General features: G+C 48.9%; 1 protein-coding gene across 3 annotated transcripts in view; it reads left to right on the forward strand.

The window, feature by feature from the left end:
- The window catches only part of PAK3 (p21 (RAC1) activated kinase 3), a 150,074-nt gene extending 136,660 nt beyond the window's left edge, over nt 1–13,414 (forward strand). For all 3 annotated transcript variants that reach the window (XM_067304318.1, XM_067304316.1, XM_013955107.2), the window contains exons 11-15: nt 427–544; nt 1,359–1,458; nt 1,877–2,073; nt 6,899–7,036; nt 8,162–13,414. In XM_067304318.1, the coding sequence (XP_067160419.1) occupies nt 427–544; nt 1,359–1,458; nt 1,877–2,073; nt 6,899–7,036; nt 8,162–8,251 (643 nt within the window). In that variant the 3' untranslated portion in view covers nt 8,252–13,414. The remainder of the gene's footprint in view (nt 1–426; nt 545–1,358; nt 1,459–1,876; nt 2,074–6,898; nt 7,037–8,161) is intronic.
- Nucleotides 13,415–17,887: the final 4,473 nt, after the last annotated feature.

Raw genomic sequence — 17,887 nt, forward strand, 5'->3', positions numbered from 1 at the left:
ATGCACTTCATGTAAGATTTTTCAGACTGTTGACCAATTTCTATCCTCAGTAGTACACACCTTCCCACCATGGACAGTTATGAAAGTTTTGTCCTCGTGTTTCTGGAGTTAATCATGGCATTTCTGTATACGTTAAGATGATGAATGAGATGATGTGATATATCCTGGCTGATCATTTATCTTTGCCTTTACTAAACTGCATTTTTCACTTGCTTGCCATATCCCATCTATGTTTTTCACTCATAATGCCTCTCTCATTTGGACTGCACAGATTCTTTCTAAGGACTGTATAGCCTAGAAGGAATGTCTATTCGCTTTATGCTGTCTTCATTTAAAAATGATCAGAAAGCAAAAATCAAGTGTGGTCTTTTTCACAAGATAACTTAGCCGTGCACATTCATCTCTGTCGCTGTTTTCTTGTTCCAGCTACCTGGTAGGCGATGAACTTTGGGTAGTTATGGAGTACTTGGCAGGAGGCTCTTTAACTGACGTGGTTACAGAGACCTGTATGGACGAAGGACAGATAGCAGCTGTCTGCAGGGAGGTAAGGCTGCTGCGTGTGCTTGTGATCACGTAGATAGTATGGGACTGCTGAACAGGTGGTAAGAAAATGAGTGATTTCATGTTCAGATCTTCATTTCTTTGTTGCTTTTTTAATATGATTTGCCTGCCTGTATCACTGCACTTATTATACTCAGTTATTGTACTCTATATACTATTATCATACTCTCTTTTTTTTTGAGTTTTATTATTCTCAACTTTGCCTCTCTAAACGTTTGCTTTGGGCATGTCTGTATGTTATACCTTGCCTGTAAAAGCAAGCATACTTGTAGCAGAATTTTAAAATAATAGCAAAGAAAAATAGAGGTTCATTTGTCACAGTCCTCCGCTTGAAAGGATAGCATTCCACCCAAAATGTTGTTTGCTTCTGAAAAATGACTAAAATGCTATTTTCAAATCTCCTGTAGAGCCTCACAATAAAATCTTTGTCATAAACCTTCCACCCGAAAGTGATCCACTTCATACTGAAGGAAGTGAGTTTTTCTTTTTTGGCAAATAATAGTTTGTCATGTGGACAGAGATAGCAAATTCATTGTAGCTGCAGTCATTCTGTCTGTGCTTTCAGGGGATAGTCTGTAACAATAATTGACATTTCTCATTCAAAAGCTAATGTGCCTTCATTTAGAAAGTTATTATTCTAATAGTGTTGAAGCAGTAAGCTATTCCTCTTGACAGAATGGTATTTTGCCCTTACTCACAATTCATCTAGAAATTAAATCTTTTAGAGACATTCCCTTCTCGTGTGATGAAATCAGGCCGTTAATTTTTACCTTTATGTTCCCTTTTTTCTGTATCAGTGCCTGCAAGCGCTGGATTTCCTGCATTCAAACCAAGTGATCCACAGAGACATCAAGAGCGACAACATCCTTCTCGGGATGGATGGATCTGTCAAATTGAGTAGGTATTCTTGGCTGGGCGGTGGTGTTCACAGCACGGGCTGCGGGGCTGCTTCTCACTGACTGCCAGCACCCAAAAGTGGTGCCTGTGCTGGTGCCCTGACCACGGCTGCAAATGAAGTGCACAATTCCAATACACAAAGAGGTAGAAAAAGGAAGAAGGTATAAAAGCTGTCTTTTATTTGCTTATGTCCCTCCCAGAGACCAGAGTTTTGATTGAAAGCTTTAAGTGAAGCATTTGCTGCGTGAAACTTTTTTTTAAGTGGCTAATTCGATATTTATTTGGCTACACCATCAAGTAAAGAGAACGTGGCTGCTTTTCCAGCTAGATTCAACACTACATTTTTGGGCACAAAGTGGGAGTTTCTATTGCTTGGTTTCATACTTTAGGCTGGCTTTAATGACCCTTTTCTCCACAGCTGATTTTGGGTTCTGCGCTCAGATCACCCCTGAGCAGAGTAAACGGAGCACAATGGTGGGGACTCCTTACTGGATGGCACCAGAAGTGGTGACGAGAAAAGCATACGGCCCCAAAGTCGACATCTGGTCACTCGGGATCATGGCAATAGAAATGGTGGAAGGAGAACCTCCTTACCTTAATGAAAATCCTCTCAGGGTAAGGTGGAAGTAGAATGAGATACCACTGTCTTTTTAATCTGGCCCGTGTTTAGAGACAAAATCCTCATCACATCAGCTTGGACTAGTTCCAGCAAGGACTGTTTCTAAAAATGTCATTGCAGCAGATCAGCATATACTGTAGCTTTAGGTGCATAAATGGGGGAACCTCAAAAGAGAAGTGACATGGAGCTAGTTGAGAGATGTGTCGTTTTTGCATTCAGCGATGCTTAAAATTTCTCAGGTGGTTTTTGACGTCTCTTTCAGCTGTATCTCTGATGACAAGAATTTTTTAGTGGCAAGTTTCTCCAGTTGATGAATTTTTATGAAAAGAATTTTAAACTTATCTGCAGGAAAAAAGGTATTTTCAAACTTAGATCAGTGTGGATCTGTTATCTGATCCTTTCAGGAAACATCCTTGATTATAGTAGTGCCATAGTTATTTATTACCAAATCATTTTAAAAATTATATTTTAGCAAAGATACCTGTTCTAAACAGGTAGTAAACTGATGCATTTTTAATGTTTTGAAGTTTTTGTTGTTATCCTAAGTGCTTAAAATGATATGATCGGTTTTTACACCAAATGATTGTGTATTTGTGGAGGAATGTATGCCAAGGTGAAAACTCATGACTGATAGCCAAAACAACCAGTTGAATGCTGCACAGTTAATTCCTGATAGGATGCAGGAATCTATGAGGAAATTAATTTTGTACTTATGGATAGAAATACATGCATAATTTTTGGTAAGGCTACAATTAAAATACAGCATTACTTTCAGCTTTTCTCACAGTGATAAGGCTGGGCCCCCTCTAGTCTGGTACCCAGCCTGCTTACTGCAGAGCCGCGAGCTGAGGCCTCTGAAAGAACAGGCAACAGCACCGTCAGAAAATCCCCCCGGCCGTGCTACTTAAGAAAGGAATATGGCAGGGCTTTATGCACACTTCTGCCTTCTGCTCTTTTTGAAAAAGGCTCCTGGGTCTTCTCGGAAGCCCCCTTTTGGTTTGGCAGGTGCCTGGGGTTTTTGGTTCCTGTGCACCCAGGTGGAGCGGTGCACGCTGTGCCACCGTGAGGGGGGGTTAAGAGAGACATGGCTTGGATTCAGGCGGATGCTGAACTAGCGCAGCGCTCCGTAGTGGGGCAGGGTGGCAGCAGGCCTGTGTCACGGCAGCCCAGTTTTACCAGCAGCAACTGGTTTTGCTTTAGTTTCCTGCAAAGAGAGGATCCCATATGCCAACTGCTTCCTTGGGGGATCCTTGCAAACATCATATTTGCTTTGTATTAGGCACCAGAAACCAAAGAACAGAAGTAGAATGACTGGTCTGGATGCTGAAAAGTCCTGCTTCCTTAACCTCAGGTGCTGGTTAGGGGTCGCCTAGAAGCTTCAGGCTACCTCCTGCAAAGATTTTCTTATCTTGCAAAGTATTTCTTATCTCTGGCTACATTCACATTCAGCTATCCCCACCCCTGCCCAGATTAAATTGGAGAGATGCTCTTTTTCTCCATACATGCTTCACCTCCTGCTAGAGTTAAGACCAACTCGAACACTCACAGCTTCGAGGCGTCTTCAAGGTGTCTGGGTGAAATTGCACCAGATAAAACCAGGCATCTGAAGCTGGTAGCATCTGCGGTGGCTTTTTTTCCTCCTTTGCAGAGGTTGTTGCCCCTGAACTAGGAACAGTGAGCAGCTTGCGAAGCTGCCTGAAGCACCCGAGGTATCAGCTGGGTTTGTTAAGGTAAATCAGCCCCAATGGGGACAAGGTCCTGTCTGCTGTTGCATGTGCAATCAGGGGCTCCAGGCAGAAGTCTCAGCTGTCTCCAGACAGCAGAGCTTAAAGACAAGGCCTGCTTTTACAGCAAAGTTTTTTAGCTGATGGAACACAGTAATTGTTGGGTTTAATAGTCACATTTTGCCTGCATTCAGGGAATTCTGCAGAGCTTGAAAGCAAAAGGCTGCTGGTTTACTTTTATGAATGATTGTTTTAATAATGTAAGGCACCCAGGTGCTTCAGTTACCAGCACTAATTTAAATGTATAAATAAATTATAAAGGCATTAAAGGATCATTAATCATAGAGTTAATAGCAGTCTTAATGTAGATGCATTTGTCGTTTTCCAGCCGTAGAGCAAACACACTGCACGTTGCTCAGTTTCCTTCTAGCCTTTGCAGTACTCACAGGCGATCCGTGAGGCGGGAGTCATTTTCCAGCCATGAGAGGGGCCTTGGATACTCCTGTGATGGTATTTGTTTTCTCTCACTGTGATTTCCTTCCATAAGGCATATGCCTAGCCCCTGAGGGGCAATCACTGGTGCAATAAATATCCTTTGAAATGCAGGTTGGACCTCCTCGGTTTCCATTAAAAAAAAAAAAGAGCATTTCTGTTTGCTTTTTCATCTATTAACTACAGTGCATCAATTTTCATAAAAACTGCAATATAGTTTCCAAATGCTGTGGACCCTCTATGGTTTCAGGCTTCTAAATTGTCTGTATATTGTTCCTGTCGTGTGTCTGGGTGGCCTGGATAACTTTGGGATATCATTTTCACAGATGGCAGCTATAATTATATGCTGTGTCCTTTCTAGTTTCTTGGTATGTTAAACAAATTAATGAGCTTATTGCCCCTTTGCAGCTACTGCAAACACGCCTTTCCTTTGTACTGGATGTTTTCCCTTGCCAGCTGCATCATACGAAACCAAAAGATACATAATAAGAAGGTGTTCCAGCTTCCCATAAACCTTTTTCTCTTGCTTTAGAAATATTCAAAAGGTGCAGTTCCTAGCAAAAGATGACTCTTCCTCATGACTCATATATTGTGAGGAAAAGAGCAAATAAAAGAGCTTCATTTGAAGCTCTTTTTCCCTCCTGATCCCCAATCAGGTGAATGTAGCTGGAATACAAATTTTCAGGGATGACATCAGTGCTGTTTCCCCTTACATCAGGAGAGCTGACGTGCCTCAGATACCACGAGTGAAACGCAGTGAAAGGAGGCTCTTCAGCTCCCCACTGTGTCCAGTTGCTGAGGTCAGCTGCAGATGGACAGGATAAGATTGACTTTGTAAAGTTTATGTTGCGGTAAAAGTAAAGAAACATACTTCTATTGTTTTTACTTTAGGATAGTTCATTTGCCTTTTTAGGCTTGGAAGATTTCCATCTATATTTATGAGGATAACAAAGTCGACTTGGTCATGGTCTACTTGAATGCCAGTACTGCAGAGCTGTTGTTACCATGGCGGACACTTTTTATGGAAGACTCCTAGGCCTATTCTTATTAATATTACTGTATATTTTAGACATATTCTGCAAGTTCAAGTTAAAATAGTTCAAAACGTTTGTCTTAAGTTTCTAATGACATCTTGCAATAGCAGAATGAACTTCTCCCCAGCTTCTCAGCATGTTAGACCTCCATTACAAGTGAACCCCGTTTGGTAATGTTCACCCCACGTTTTGCAAAACTGCGTTATAATTCCTTGGTCTGAAGAGCTGATGAAGCATATCAGGAAGCCTTGCTAAGCTGCATGAATGCTGTCAGATGCCTAGAAATGGCTTTGACTAGGAAACTTAAGCTTGGCTTAGGCTGGACATTATTGAGGAGTAGAAAGGGTGGGATTTTGAGGTGTTTGGCCGGGACTATGTGCAGAGACAGACTGTGCGTTCAGCTGGGCAGGTGGACGTTGATGCAAGTCACAGAAGGGAATTCACAACGAACTTGGCCCTTAGCACAGCGTAATCCTCCCCGTGCTCAGGTTACACTTTGCTTTGTTTTTTACATAGTTCCTCGTTCTGCTGCCTGTGAAGATGACCCTGAAAACATGAAACATGTAACATTAAATGTTATCTTTCCAACTCGGCTTTGAGGGATGAAGCTACATCATTCTTCTCAATGGGATGCTAGCCTGAAACATGAAGATTATAGTTTAAAGTCAACATAATCTATTCTGCTTCTTATCCATTTTGCTGAAGTACAGGCTAACATACTTCTTTCATAGCCCCAAGCCACTTTCCCCATGTCACCAAGCAGGAGCTTTCAGAAACCCAGCTGCCAGAACCTCCCATTTCTTCCCTGGCAATTTCTGGGATGGGGACATCATTAAATGTATTTACCTGAATATCAGAATTAGCGTGGAGTTACCATAGGGATGGAATTATTCATTTTTCTAATTAAGCTATTAAAAGTTTTTTTCTTTTACCACATAAACAAACCTAATCTGGAATTTGGAGACTGCTGAAGAATAGATCTCCCGGTGGCTCCCGTCTGCCCGATTACCCATTTTCCTCCTAACATAACTGTGCATGCGACTCAGGTGTCTGTGTTGAAAATGAAGTTCTAAACGTTTCTGTTTCTTTATCCATGGCATAAGCTGATGGATTTAACTTTTTCCATCCAGTTACCATTTTTATCAAGAATAGAGTTAAAAATTTGACTACCTTTCTCTGTTTTATGGAAGCGCAGTGCTTTAGGGACCAGTGAGCACTGCAGAGATGCAGTTTATGTAATAATCCTTTGAAGTAATATAGTTAGGCCTAATTCACTCCTGAAAATAGCCTGTAAAGCTAGTGTCAATACTTATAGAAGCAAAATGTGCTTTTGCTGGTGTAGCTCATGTTAACTAGGTCAGGCAATGAAATCTGCTATCAAGGCAAAATCATTTGGATGGTGGAATAGCTGTGTCTAGATTAGGTTTTTTGTCAGGACAGAAAAATTGTTTCTATCCCTCTGCCAGGGAAAAAATTGCCAGCGGAGAACTGATCTTAAAAGAGCAGGGTCTGTCTGAGCGCTCGAGGGGCTGAAAGCCGCAGGTGGAGCCCGCTGTTTCCATCTTCCCTAGGCGTTGTATCTGATAGCCACCAACGGGACGCCGGAGCTGCAGAACCCGGAGCGGCTCTCCGCCGTCTTCCGCGACTTCCTGAACCGCTGCCTCGAGATGGACGTGGACCGGCGAGGGTCTGCCAAGGAGCTGCTGCAGGTAAAACGGCTGCGAGCGACGGCGCTGCCGTACGTCACGGCGTTCGCAGCGGTTAAACACACAGGCGACAGATTCATCCCCTCGTATGAGTCTCCAGTCTTGGTGCTTTTCAAACTAAACACAAGTATTTTGGTCTTTACTCAGTTTTACTTGGTACCTGAACTGGAGCGGCAGCAGGTGCGGAGGCCTGGCACGGGGCCGATCGCTTCTGTGTACAGAGATATAAGCAGGAGCCACCCGATGAAATGGGCCAGCACCACGGAGATGAGTTTGGGCTGTGGGGAGAAGGGGCTTGGGGGTGCTGCGAGCGTCGAGGGGCCAGCAGAGGGGTCGCCCCAGCTTGTCCGTCCTGCCCCACTCGGGGGGTTCTGCCACCAAAACGGCAGCCGAGCGGGACTTGCAGCCGCTCCGTTTGCTGCCTGGCAGGGTCGAGCAAACGAGAACCGGTACCGGTTTATTGCCCGGTTTAGTGGCAGGCGTAAACTGCAGTGGCTGGGGAGTTACAGCGCATGCTACAGGCTTGTCCTGCTGCAAAGGCGTCAGCCTGCACGAGACGGGCCGGGGACGGCTGGAAACAGCGCTCGCTGCCACCCAGAGCCGCTGCCATCGGCGCTCGGGCGCCTCTCTCCCTCCTGCCGTCCTGGTGCCCGAAAACCTGCACCTCGGTGGCCTCCAAAGCAGCACGTGGGCCCAGATACTGTGGGGATAACCTCTGCCTAGAGGTATTGGAGTTCCCTCAGGGACAGCTTGTGCCTTTGGTCTTTTTCGACAGTTAAAATAGCCTAAAATATTTCCTTAGAAAACTGGAACCTACGTAAGTATTTGACATTTGCTTGTATATACATTTCCTGAAAGAAGTAAGGCTCTGGGAGAGCAAGCAGCCTTCCAAGAGGGCAGGCAGGGCAAAAATCCCGGCAAGCTGAAGGCACCTTGATAAATGGATAATAGGATTATGGGCTGTGTTTGCCTGCAGCAAGGGACCGGACGTGAAGATCCAGATGGTCCCCTCAGTCCTGTTTCTGCATATTCCTGGTAACCAGAAGAATACTGCTTGCGCCTGTGAGTAAGTGATTCTGGAGAGTAATGGTTTCTTTCTTTCTTTCTTTCTTTCTTTCCTTTGGGTAGCATCCATTTTTAAAACTAGCCAAGCCTCTCTCCAGCCTGACTCCTCTGATCATTGCAGCAAAGGAAGCGATTAAGAACAGCAGCCGCTAGCACTCCAGGCTGGCCTTCTCCCACGCCAGCTCCCTCCAGAGCAGGACTGAGCAAAAACTCTGTAAAACCTCAACTCTTGTGCTGCAGGACAGATGGATGGATGGACAGACAAGCGGTCACAGTCATGGTGGTAGCAGGGAGGAGGGGAGAACAACTGTTCTCCAGTCTCTCGAGGAATAGAAACTTATCACGTGTCTTCTTCCTGCTTTCTGGCTCCTTAATTTATTTCTAAGATGAAACAGGGCTTAAGACAGAGAGGTGATGACAGAAAATGCTTTGCTGTCTCAGCCATTTCCAAGGTAAAGCAAATTCAGTTGGAAGATTCCCTTCCTTCTCACCCTGTGAATAAGCTGTACATTCACTTTTAAATTGTCAGTTGTTTCTTAAAGATGCAAAGTCCCTTTTGGGAGTTTTTTGGTATGGTTTGGAATTGGAGAAGGGTCCTCCTTCATTCATACACTCCAGACTGCATCGTCTCTTGAATACAGCCCGCTCGCTGGTATTTGCTCATTCATGGTACGTCTAGCCGAGGAAGAAAGTGAAATTGCATTTCCAACCAAAAACTAATCAAGAGTGGAGCAGACAAAACATCCTGTTGAAATACAGGCTTTCAACTGTGAATATATAGTGTTTTGGTTCTTGACAGTTTGATTTGTATAACTAATTGTAATATGTTTGCCTGGGTGAGAGTCTTATTAAAATGAGAAGAAAAAAAAAGAAAAAGATCAGCCGGTGTGCTCAGAAAGGGCTCGTCTGATGCGAAGCTGTAAGAGCGGTGTTAGGTGGCCGCGGGCCCCGTCGGGCCAGGGGCCGAGTCCGGCAGTGCCCTTGCAGAGCAGCCCGCAGCCTCCTGGCCTTGGGCGCCGCGTTCGGAGCAGAGAGCGGAAGCAAACTGGCCGTAGGTGCTCGCCCTTCCCGGGATGGGACAGGACGGGCAGGGGCTAGTCCCCGCCGTTAATCGTATGCCTTGGATTAGCCTTCTGGGGTTTGTGCAGGAGCAGGGAAGGGCGAAACCGATTCCCGGCCCCTGGGAGAGCGCCCGCTCGCGCGGTCTCCTTGTAGCCGCCGCAGGAGGTTGCGTGGTCTCCGTGGCCCTCGGCACGCGGCGGGGAGGGCAGCCCGGCCCCGGCGGCGCCCGCGCGGTGAGCGCCTGCGTCCCGCCGGGGGAACGGCGAGGCCGACGCCGGGGAGAGGAGGCTTCCCGGGTTTAGCTCTGCCTCAGCCCGTGCAGCAAACAGCTTTGGAAGAAAATGCATTTAAACACCGAGTGAGAGCAAAGGTGTGAAACGCAGAGTCGACTGCAGAAACGCGCTTAGAGGCGTGAAACCGGCCGCCTTTCTGCTCTCCTGGAAGCAGCAAGCCGCACCGACCGCAGCTGCGAGTTGCTGGGAGAGCGAATCCCAGGAAGGGCTGAGGACTGGGCTGGCTAGCCAGCTGCTTCGTAAGGGGGCAGAGTAGTTCAAGTGTGCCGTTGGTGGGGTTTTATTCTTTTTTTGAAAGAAAGAGAGATGCAGCGTGGCTTCACTCAGAAAAAGCATTTGTACGGAATATTTGTTGCTGTATTTTAGTAGTACAACTAAGAAAAAAATCAAAGACCTTCAAAACAGCATTTGGATCATGGCTGTTTTAACCTAAAAAACACCCACCCAACAAGCAAAAAAAAAAAAAAAAAGAGTAAGTAAGCTTTCTGCTGTAGACCTTTATGTTCAGGCCTGATCCTGCAAAAGGCTGAGCAGCCTTTAAGGTACTGAAGACCTTCATGTTTTGCTGGTACGAATGAAGGGTGCTTGGGCTATTCCTGAATGAGGTCATTAGCTCATTTGGTTTTGGCTCCTTCCTTCGTTACAGTCTTGGTGTCGCGACTCGCCGCCGCGCGCTCTCCGTCCGGCCCAGGGGCTTCGGCTGCGGCAGCAGACCGAGGCACCACTCGTTGAGTTACTGCAGCTAAGTATGAATTAACCTTTCCTGAGTGCCCGGGGAGCAGAACAGGTTTGATTTCCCGATGCCCAAATAGGACAAAAATCCCGTTTCTTCTGTGAGGCCGCATTTTTTTCCATCAGCTCCAGCGAGTTACCGGGGAGAGAGCCTCCCTCGAGGGGAAAAAGAAACAGGGATGCAGGCTTGAGAAGGGCTGCCCTCGATCTGTAAAGCATTAATCCGAGTGAAATGTGTTTGTATTCCATGTGAGAAGTAAAGAAACAAGTGACAGTTTCTGTTTTCCAGTATAGCTTTTATTTTTTCCTGCCCTCAAAGGAACAGACAGCCGTCCTTTAAAAGGAAAGCACTTTTTTGTGGCACGCATTTGCTGGACATACGCTAGAAATGCTTATGCTGACAGATTACACTATTTGATTTATTGTTTTTCCCAGTTTGTTTTCTCTAGCTATAAATATTTCAGCATTTTCCCTGCCTCTACTTTTCAGAAAAACTTCCCAAAATATAACAGATATGAAAGATAGGAAATCAAATAGTAGTGTCTTTTTTTTTCTGATTAGCGTATGCTCCAGCACGCAAAATATTGTTGGCACTGGCTTTTTAAACACAGCTGCTTTAAAAAGAGGCCTTAATTTTTATTTTATTAAATAATATATTTATTTTTCTTTGCATCAGCAAATACAGATATTTTTCTTTTTAAAAAATTCTTTTAAATTCTTTTAAAAATGTTGAAGAGGTTTCAACAGAAATAATCTCTGCCAGTGACAGTTTTTAACATGGACTGTAATTGCCCAGCTGAGACCAACTGGGACCAACTGTTCTACATCCAGTAAAATGAACCTGTCGCATCCCTGTTGCTCTTTGCTTGGGACAGTCTGGCACTAAATTCTTGGTCACTAGATCCTGGCAGGTGGCAGCTGCTTTTTTATCTTCCTGAATTTGAAGGGAAATGTGGAAGAGGAATATTAATGTGAAAAATCAGTCCTGTGAGAGACAAGTCTTGTACCTTATTTACAGGATCAAATAATAGCATGTTAGGATAGGCATTGCCCTTGCCGAAAGGAAGAAGATGCAACCATTACTATAAAATCTCTGGAACCGTCTTGGGATTTTTTTGAGTGCTATCCCTGGATTAAACAATTAGTTACTTATATTTTTGGAAGTATTAGAAATAGGCTGTTTCTGTTGCCAAATGCATAGGTAAATGTTGTATATGTTTTAACACGTTCATTCCAAAGTTTTAAAAGACTGGTTAATTGCATTTTTCTATGTTATTTTTAAATCCATTAAACAGTTAACAAAACAAACAAAAAACACCTATCCAGAGCTTGCCTCCGATTCCCGTCCCCGCAGTGACGATGGGTGGAAACGGCCTGTTGGCGAGCTGAGGTTTTCCATGTTCAGAGACAGCAGCAGGGCAGCGGTGAAGGCAGGGAAGTGTGAGAAGCACAGAACAGATTATTTATTTAAGGAGAAAGAAAAAAAGAGGGTGGAATAGCGTTGCCGATGCGCTGAGGCTCCCGCTGCGTCCCGGGGGCCTCTGCCAGTGCCCTCGGGGCTCGGGCAGGGCTGCGGGCTGCTCCCGCTCCTCGGCTCCGCTGTTTCTGTAAAGACGCACGTGTCTCTCCGCTGCGCTTGGCTACTGGCTGCCGACTCGCACTGCGCGCAGGTGAACTCGAGTATTTATTCAGCCATTCGTTTGAGTCGGGTTTCTTTGAGGCCGGCGGCTGCGCCTCCGCAGCTCCGTCAGGATGTCCCCGTGTCCGGCCACTGAAAACGAAGCCCGTGGTGGTCCCTGCGGGAAGGGCATCGCCCAGGTCCTCTCGTCATCCCCGCCTGCCCGTACGGCTGCTGCTTCCAGGGTACAGCCATCGGTTTGGCTGCCTAAGAAATATTCCTCGCACCAAGCACATAAATAAACGTGGTTCTGTGCTCGGGATTTGCTAATGACTGGACTAGGAGCCAGCGAGAGCTCACAGCACCTCCCGGGGAAGACAGGAGCCAGGGTCATGATTAGAGCATTCAGCTTTCTTGTCAGATGCCTGTTGGTCTTGTAGATAGCCCTAGTTTTAGCCCTCAGTTTTTAGGAAACAGGCAAAGGACGCCTTTGGGGTTTCAAGGGAAACTACTCAAGGCTTCTCTGGGTACCATCTGCAGTTCAGGGATCTTTGCTTGTGCCTGTCCTTGAGCTGGTGGGGTTGAAGCTTGCTGAGCCTCGCTCACGCCCCCTTGCCTGAGCTGTGGTTGCGAGCTGCCTGCCGCAGCGCCGGGATGCGAAACGCAGCGATAAAGCGCCCCTTGCCCTGGCCAGCCCCTGGCTGGGCGCTGGCGTGGCGTGCCGTGCTCTGAAGGAGCAAACGGCAGCCCGGCAGGAGCAGCAGGGATGCCTACGCGCCCTGCCTCGGGGCTGTGCGGGCCCTCAGGAGGGAGCAAGCTTGCAAGCCTTTGGTCTCGCTGCTTAGCCGTTCTCCCAAGCAAGTGCTGGCGTTCAGAGTCGGACTCTGACTGAGGAAGCTGCAGGCAAAATAAGTTGTTGAAGTTGCTAATATGGAAAACTAAGACGTTTTTAATAACTTTTGGAGCACAGTGCCCCGAGAGGAAACCGGACAGTTTCCCAGCAGACCACACACCAGTTTTAGCATCGGTCAGGTGCTTTGGGCTCTCGTTGGGCAGCTCCTGGTTCACAGCTGCTCATGGCTCATGTCGGGGCCGCAAGGCTTGCTAGCAAGCTGCTGTGCCTGGCTGCATCATGGATGGAGTCAAAGCCCAAACGGTTGCAGCTGGGAGCAGCGGCCTGGCCTGGCTGCCTGGGACCGCGGGTCGGACGAGCCCGTGGCCACGTGCACGTGCGTGTTTGGATCACAGCTCTGAGGGAGGGCACGTATGAGCTGAGCACGAGGATTGCTTGTATGTCCTCTCTCCTTGGTCCTTCGTGTCTTTCCAGGGCTTGAAACAGCTGAAATAGTATTTCTAAGGAGAGAAATTTCAAAGGGTGCTACCTCCCCCCGGTCTCGCTCTGTCTTATCATGCTGCTTGAGTGTTTCCCTCTTTCTGTGCCCTCTGCTCCTCCTGTGTCCCGTGGCTGCTCACCGAGACCTTTAACTGGCTGAGATAACGTGCTCGAGATCCTCAGGTCTCTGCCCTCTGAACTGCCTGTTTACAGCAGCGTTTTAAATCTGAAAGCTTGGTCCGGAGCGCGAGTTATCACCTCTGTTTTGTCCATAGCCACCACTGGGCTGGGGCCTGCCGCCCCAGGGACGTGCCTGCACGGAGGGCTCCAGGGCCGGCATGGCGCTATTGCAAGCACGAGGCACTGGCGGCAGGTTGCTGCTCTCTGAAGTCAAGCTAATGTCCTGTGTTTCCTTTGTCCAGCCCAGCTGTAGCTGTAGAGATCAGATACCGGCTCTGCTGCTGCTCCCGCTGGAGTCGGTGAGCGTTTGCTTGCTGGCGGCAGCAGCCCCGTTGCTCACGGCGCGGGTGCTGGTGGTGCCCAGCGTGCGGGGCCGGGGGCGGCCCTGGCTGCCTAAGCAGGTGGCAGGAGGTTCCCCATCATTTTTTTCTCCACCGTGCAATACTGTCTGGGTCAGAAGTGGGTCAAAAGAGCAAATTTGAAGCGTGCAAGTCTCTTATGTCCATGTCTGCTGAGATTTTTGACCTTTGAGCTAAAGATACACCAAGGTAATTGCTTTTTGTCAAACTATTTCTATTAGTATTAAGCAGCGCTGCTAAATCACTCTGTAGCACATCAACAAGAAAAAGTCCGTCAGCTCTTCAGGGGCGACTCTCGCGCGCCCCTGGTGCCTGCCTCGGCAGGGGAGCAAGCGGCAGGCGAGCTGCTAGCGGTAGGACCCAGTAGCAAAGTCCTGCACCCACCGTAGCCCTCGGGAAGAGAAAAGGCGACTCCCTGGGTAGATCCTGAGCTCAGCGGCCACCCTGGCAGTGGCGGTGGTGCACCCCGGGGGCACCTGCGCTGCAGCTGCTGCGCCTGCAGGCACAGACCTGCGTTTCGGGAAGATCTGCAAAAGAATTCTGCAACTCGTAACTGCGTCAGGCTGTAACCAACTCTAAACTCCAGTTTAGGCCGAAGCAACCGGCTTACACCTACACTGGTGGCTGCTACATTTTTTTCTTCAGGGTATCCGGACAAAAGTAAGCAGAGGGGGAGCCTACAGTCTCATTGTTTATCAGAAATGTATCTCATTTTGCTGTACATTCCTTTTTTAGGATGTGTTATCTGTTTAAAAAAAAGCAAAAAGAAAAAAGAAAGAAAAAGAAAAAAAGAAAAAGATAAAAGATAAAAAACAAATGTGTAGTGAAATTCTTCTGTAACTTTGGATTAAGAGGTAATTATGATCTTTTTAAAAAGAGGACTAAGTTATTTACTTTGTAAATGTGCTGATGGCATGGATCCATCTTACTGACCTCAGCATCCTTTTTTTTAAGATTTTGGGTTTTGTTTCCAATATTAAGTTATTTTAAATTGTGGTTGAAGCAATAGAAAATTGAAATATGGATTGTGCATGACTGTGTCTTGAGTGTAAAAATATTGCAGTTTGAAACTTGGACCTAAAGTATTGCAAATAAAAGTTATAAATACCAATGGATTGTGTGAGTGCAGCTTTTCCTATAGGATTTGCTGGTGCTATGTGACAAAATAATGCCAGGGTTGGCTGAAAATACACTAGCTCGGATCATCTGCAGAGTCCACGGTCACGCTGTCCCGGCCGGGTGCGCTGCCCTGCGTGGCTGCAGGCCCGGTCCCGGGCGATGGGCGCAGCTCGCGCGCCCTCGCTGCGCTCCCGCCGAGCCACGTTGTCCCCTGCGCTGCCAGCGGCTGGCACAGCTGGGAAAGCAAGCGCGTGGCTGCGGCGCTCACCAGCCAGCCCCAGCTTGCAAGGAAAGCCAGGGAAGGCCCTGCCTGCGCAACTTCCAGAGGCTGCGCTATTAAAAAAAAAAAACAACAAAAAAACCCCCACTAACCAAAGGTCTATGGACCACACTCCAGCAAAGTTTTGGGGTTGTACCTTGGTCACATTAGTCCCTGTGCGCACATGCACACACCCCAGCACCCCCCCCGCCCATACACACCCCAACACACACACAGACACAGACACACACACACGCCTCCACACAGAATCACATGCACATGCGTGCACACACACACACACACACACACACACATCCCTCTCCACACCCCCCCCCCACAGAATCACATGCACATGCGTGCACACACCCTCCCCACACACACCCTCCACACAGAATCTCACACATACACACCCCTCCACACAGAATCACACCCACCTCCACCCTACACACCCACAGACACAGAGCCCTCCACACACATGTGTGCATGTGCGCACACACACAAACACACGCACATGTGCGTATATACACACGTGCACACACACCCCCCTCCACAATCTCACACAAACACCCCCTCCACAGTCTCTCACACACACACACACACACACACACACACACCCCTCCACAATCACACACAGCCCTCTACACACAAACATGCACACACAGACATGTATGTGCATGCACACACCCCCCCACACACACATCCACTCCACACAGACTCACACACACAACCTCCATGCAGATGCATGTGCACACATACATACAGCCCTCCACACACACACACACACACACACACACACGTGCGCGCACATACACACCCATTTCCCCCCCCCCCCCCCCCCACACACACCCATCCCCACCCCCCCCCCACACACACACCCACCCCTCGCACGCAGCCTGTCCCGGGGCAGGTCACAGGACCAGCAGCAGCGGGGGCAGCAGAGCCCATTGCAGGCACCTGCAAGCAGTTGACAGCTGCGCGACACTGCAGGGCGCCGGCGCGGCTGGAGCCGGGCGGCGGGGGGGGGGGGGAGGGGGGGTGAAACCCAGTCCCGTCAGCCCCGCCTGCCGCCGGGCAACGCCGGCCGCTGCCAGCCCCGTTGGCCCCCAGGCGCGGCGCGGCGCGGCGCGGCGGCGCCACCCAGCGGCCGCGGCCCCGCGCTCCGAGGCGGTGCCGAGCGCCGCCAGCGCCGCCCCCGGCAGCCGCCCCGCCACCTGCGGGCCCCGGCCCGGCCCGGCCTAGCCCGGCCCAGCCCAGCCCCGCTGGGGCCGGGGCCGGGGCCGGCCGCGGGGCTCAGCCCGCGGGTGCCAAGCGCCGCGAGTAGCGGCGCAGCCCGGCCTCGGCCTGCGAGCGGCGCCCGAGGGAGCAGGGACCAAGCCTGGCGGCCTGGCTCCGCTCCGAAACGCCGCCGTGCCAGCACGAGGGCACCTGGGTGCTCTGCCTGTAATGGGCTTTAGCGTTAGGAAACACTTCTATTTATAGTACAAGAACACACCCATGAAGAGACTTAACAGGGAAGCACATTAAAAACAGCTGTAAGCCCCGCTCTGTGACACAGAGTTAGTGCCTCACCCCTCTAGTACTGAGCAAGCGGCTGTAGGTTTGCACGTCCCCTGCCTCCAAGGGTGGCACGTGCTGCCGCACACAACAGGCACAAGTGCAAGGCCTCACTTCAGGGCATATGCTCCAGCTGGGGCCAGAAGGCATTGCCCGGGCCTGAACACCGCCCCTGCAGCCAGGGAATGCCAGCGCTTCAGGGGTTTAGCACAAAGGAGCCTACCTCCGCACCCCTCACACTCCTCCGCTGCCACAGGGCTGCCACCCCTGTAAGAAGAGACAGCCCTTGGCCACTGAGGAGGGCTGCATGCTTTCTGGGGATGCAGCCAACAGCAGTTGAAGACCAAAGTAAAAGTCAACTGCTGGACCCTTTCTGCAGCACAGCATTTCCCATGTTCTGACCTCTTGAAAGGGCTGTCGTCCAGGGACGGGGAGGAGAACTGCAAAGCTACGTGCTGGACCTCCTAGAACAGTGCCATGCCAGGCTTAATACTGATGTCTTTGGGGTAAACAAGACTTTTGGCCTTTTTAAATTGGTGTAGTTACATTACAGCCAGCACGAGCAATGCTGACGTGGAGCAGGTGAAGAACCAGTTGTTTTCCCCAAAAGCTGCAGGAGATGAGAACACAATTCCCATAGCACAAATGCTCGCTGGAGTCTATAGCACCATTAACATTTGGGAAACATCCTCTGCCCCACATTCCCCAATCAATAGGTGATACTACAGGAGCCAGGCTGTCTACCCTGCAGCCATCCTAGAGCGGATCTCTTCTAGCCTTGACAGCATTAGTGTGTGTTGTGCTCAGCAAATTCAATCATCTACTATTCCCCTCAAAAGTGAGTGGCTTGGTGTGCCAGAGGCTACACATCAGTGTCAGCCTAAGACCAACTGGGGAGGAGTCATTTGGCTTCTTAGAGGCCATTCTGGTAGAGGGAGAAGGGAGATCTGTGACAGGCAAGGGGACTGGGAATGCAAAAGTGAGAAAAACTGGGCTTTGCTGGAATAAACAGCAAAAGCCTGGGGTGGGGGGGGGGAGGAAGGCTGGATAGCAGGTCCAGATTACACCATTAAAGACAGATAGTCACCTTATTCTCTAGGACATGGCTGCTGTTTCACTCAGTTGGAGGATGCAAACGAAGCCCTATGAGAAAAATGGATGATTAAAGTGGTGAAAAGAGACCAGAACTGTGTCCTGGCTGGACCTCATGATCATCTCTGGCCAGGTCTGGCTCCCTGTGCTTGGTGTGACCTCTACCATCTCCTCCCTTACCTGGTAGG

Source organism: Apteryx mantelli, chromosome 13, assembly GCF_036417845.1.
Source record: "Apteryx mantelli isolate bAptMan1 chromosome 13, bAptMan1.hap1, whole genome shotgun sequence".
Classification (NCBI taxonomy): domain Eukaryota; kingdom Metazoa; phylum Chordata; class Aves; order Apterygiformes; family Apterygidae; genus Apteryx; species Apteryx mantelli.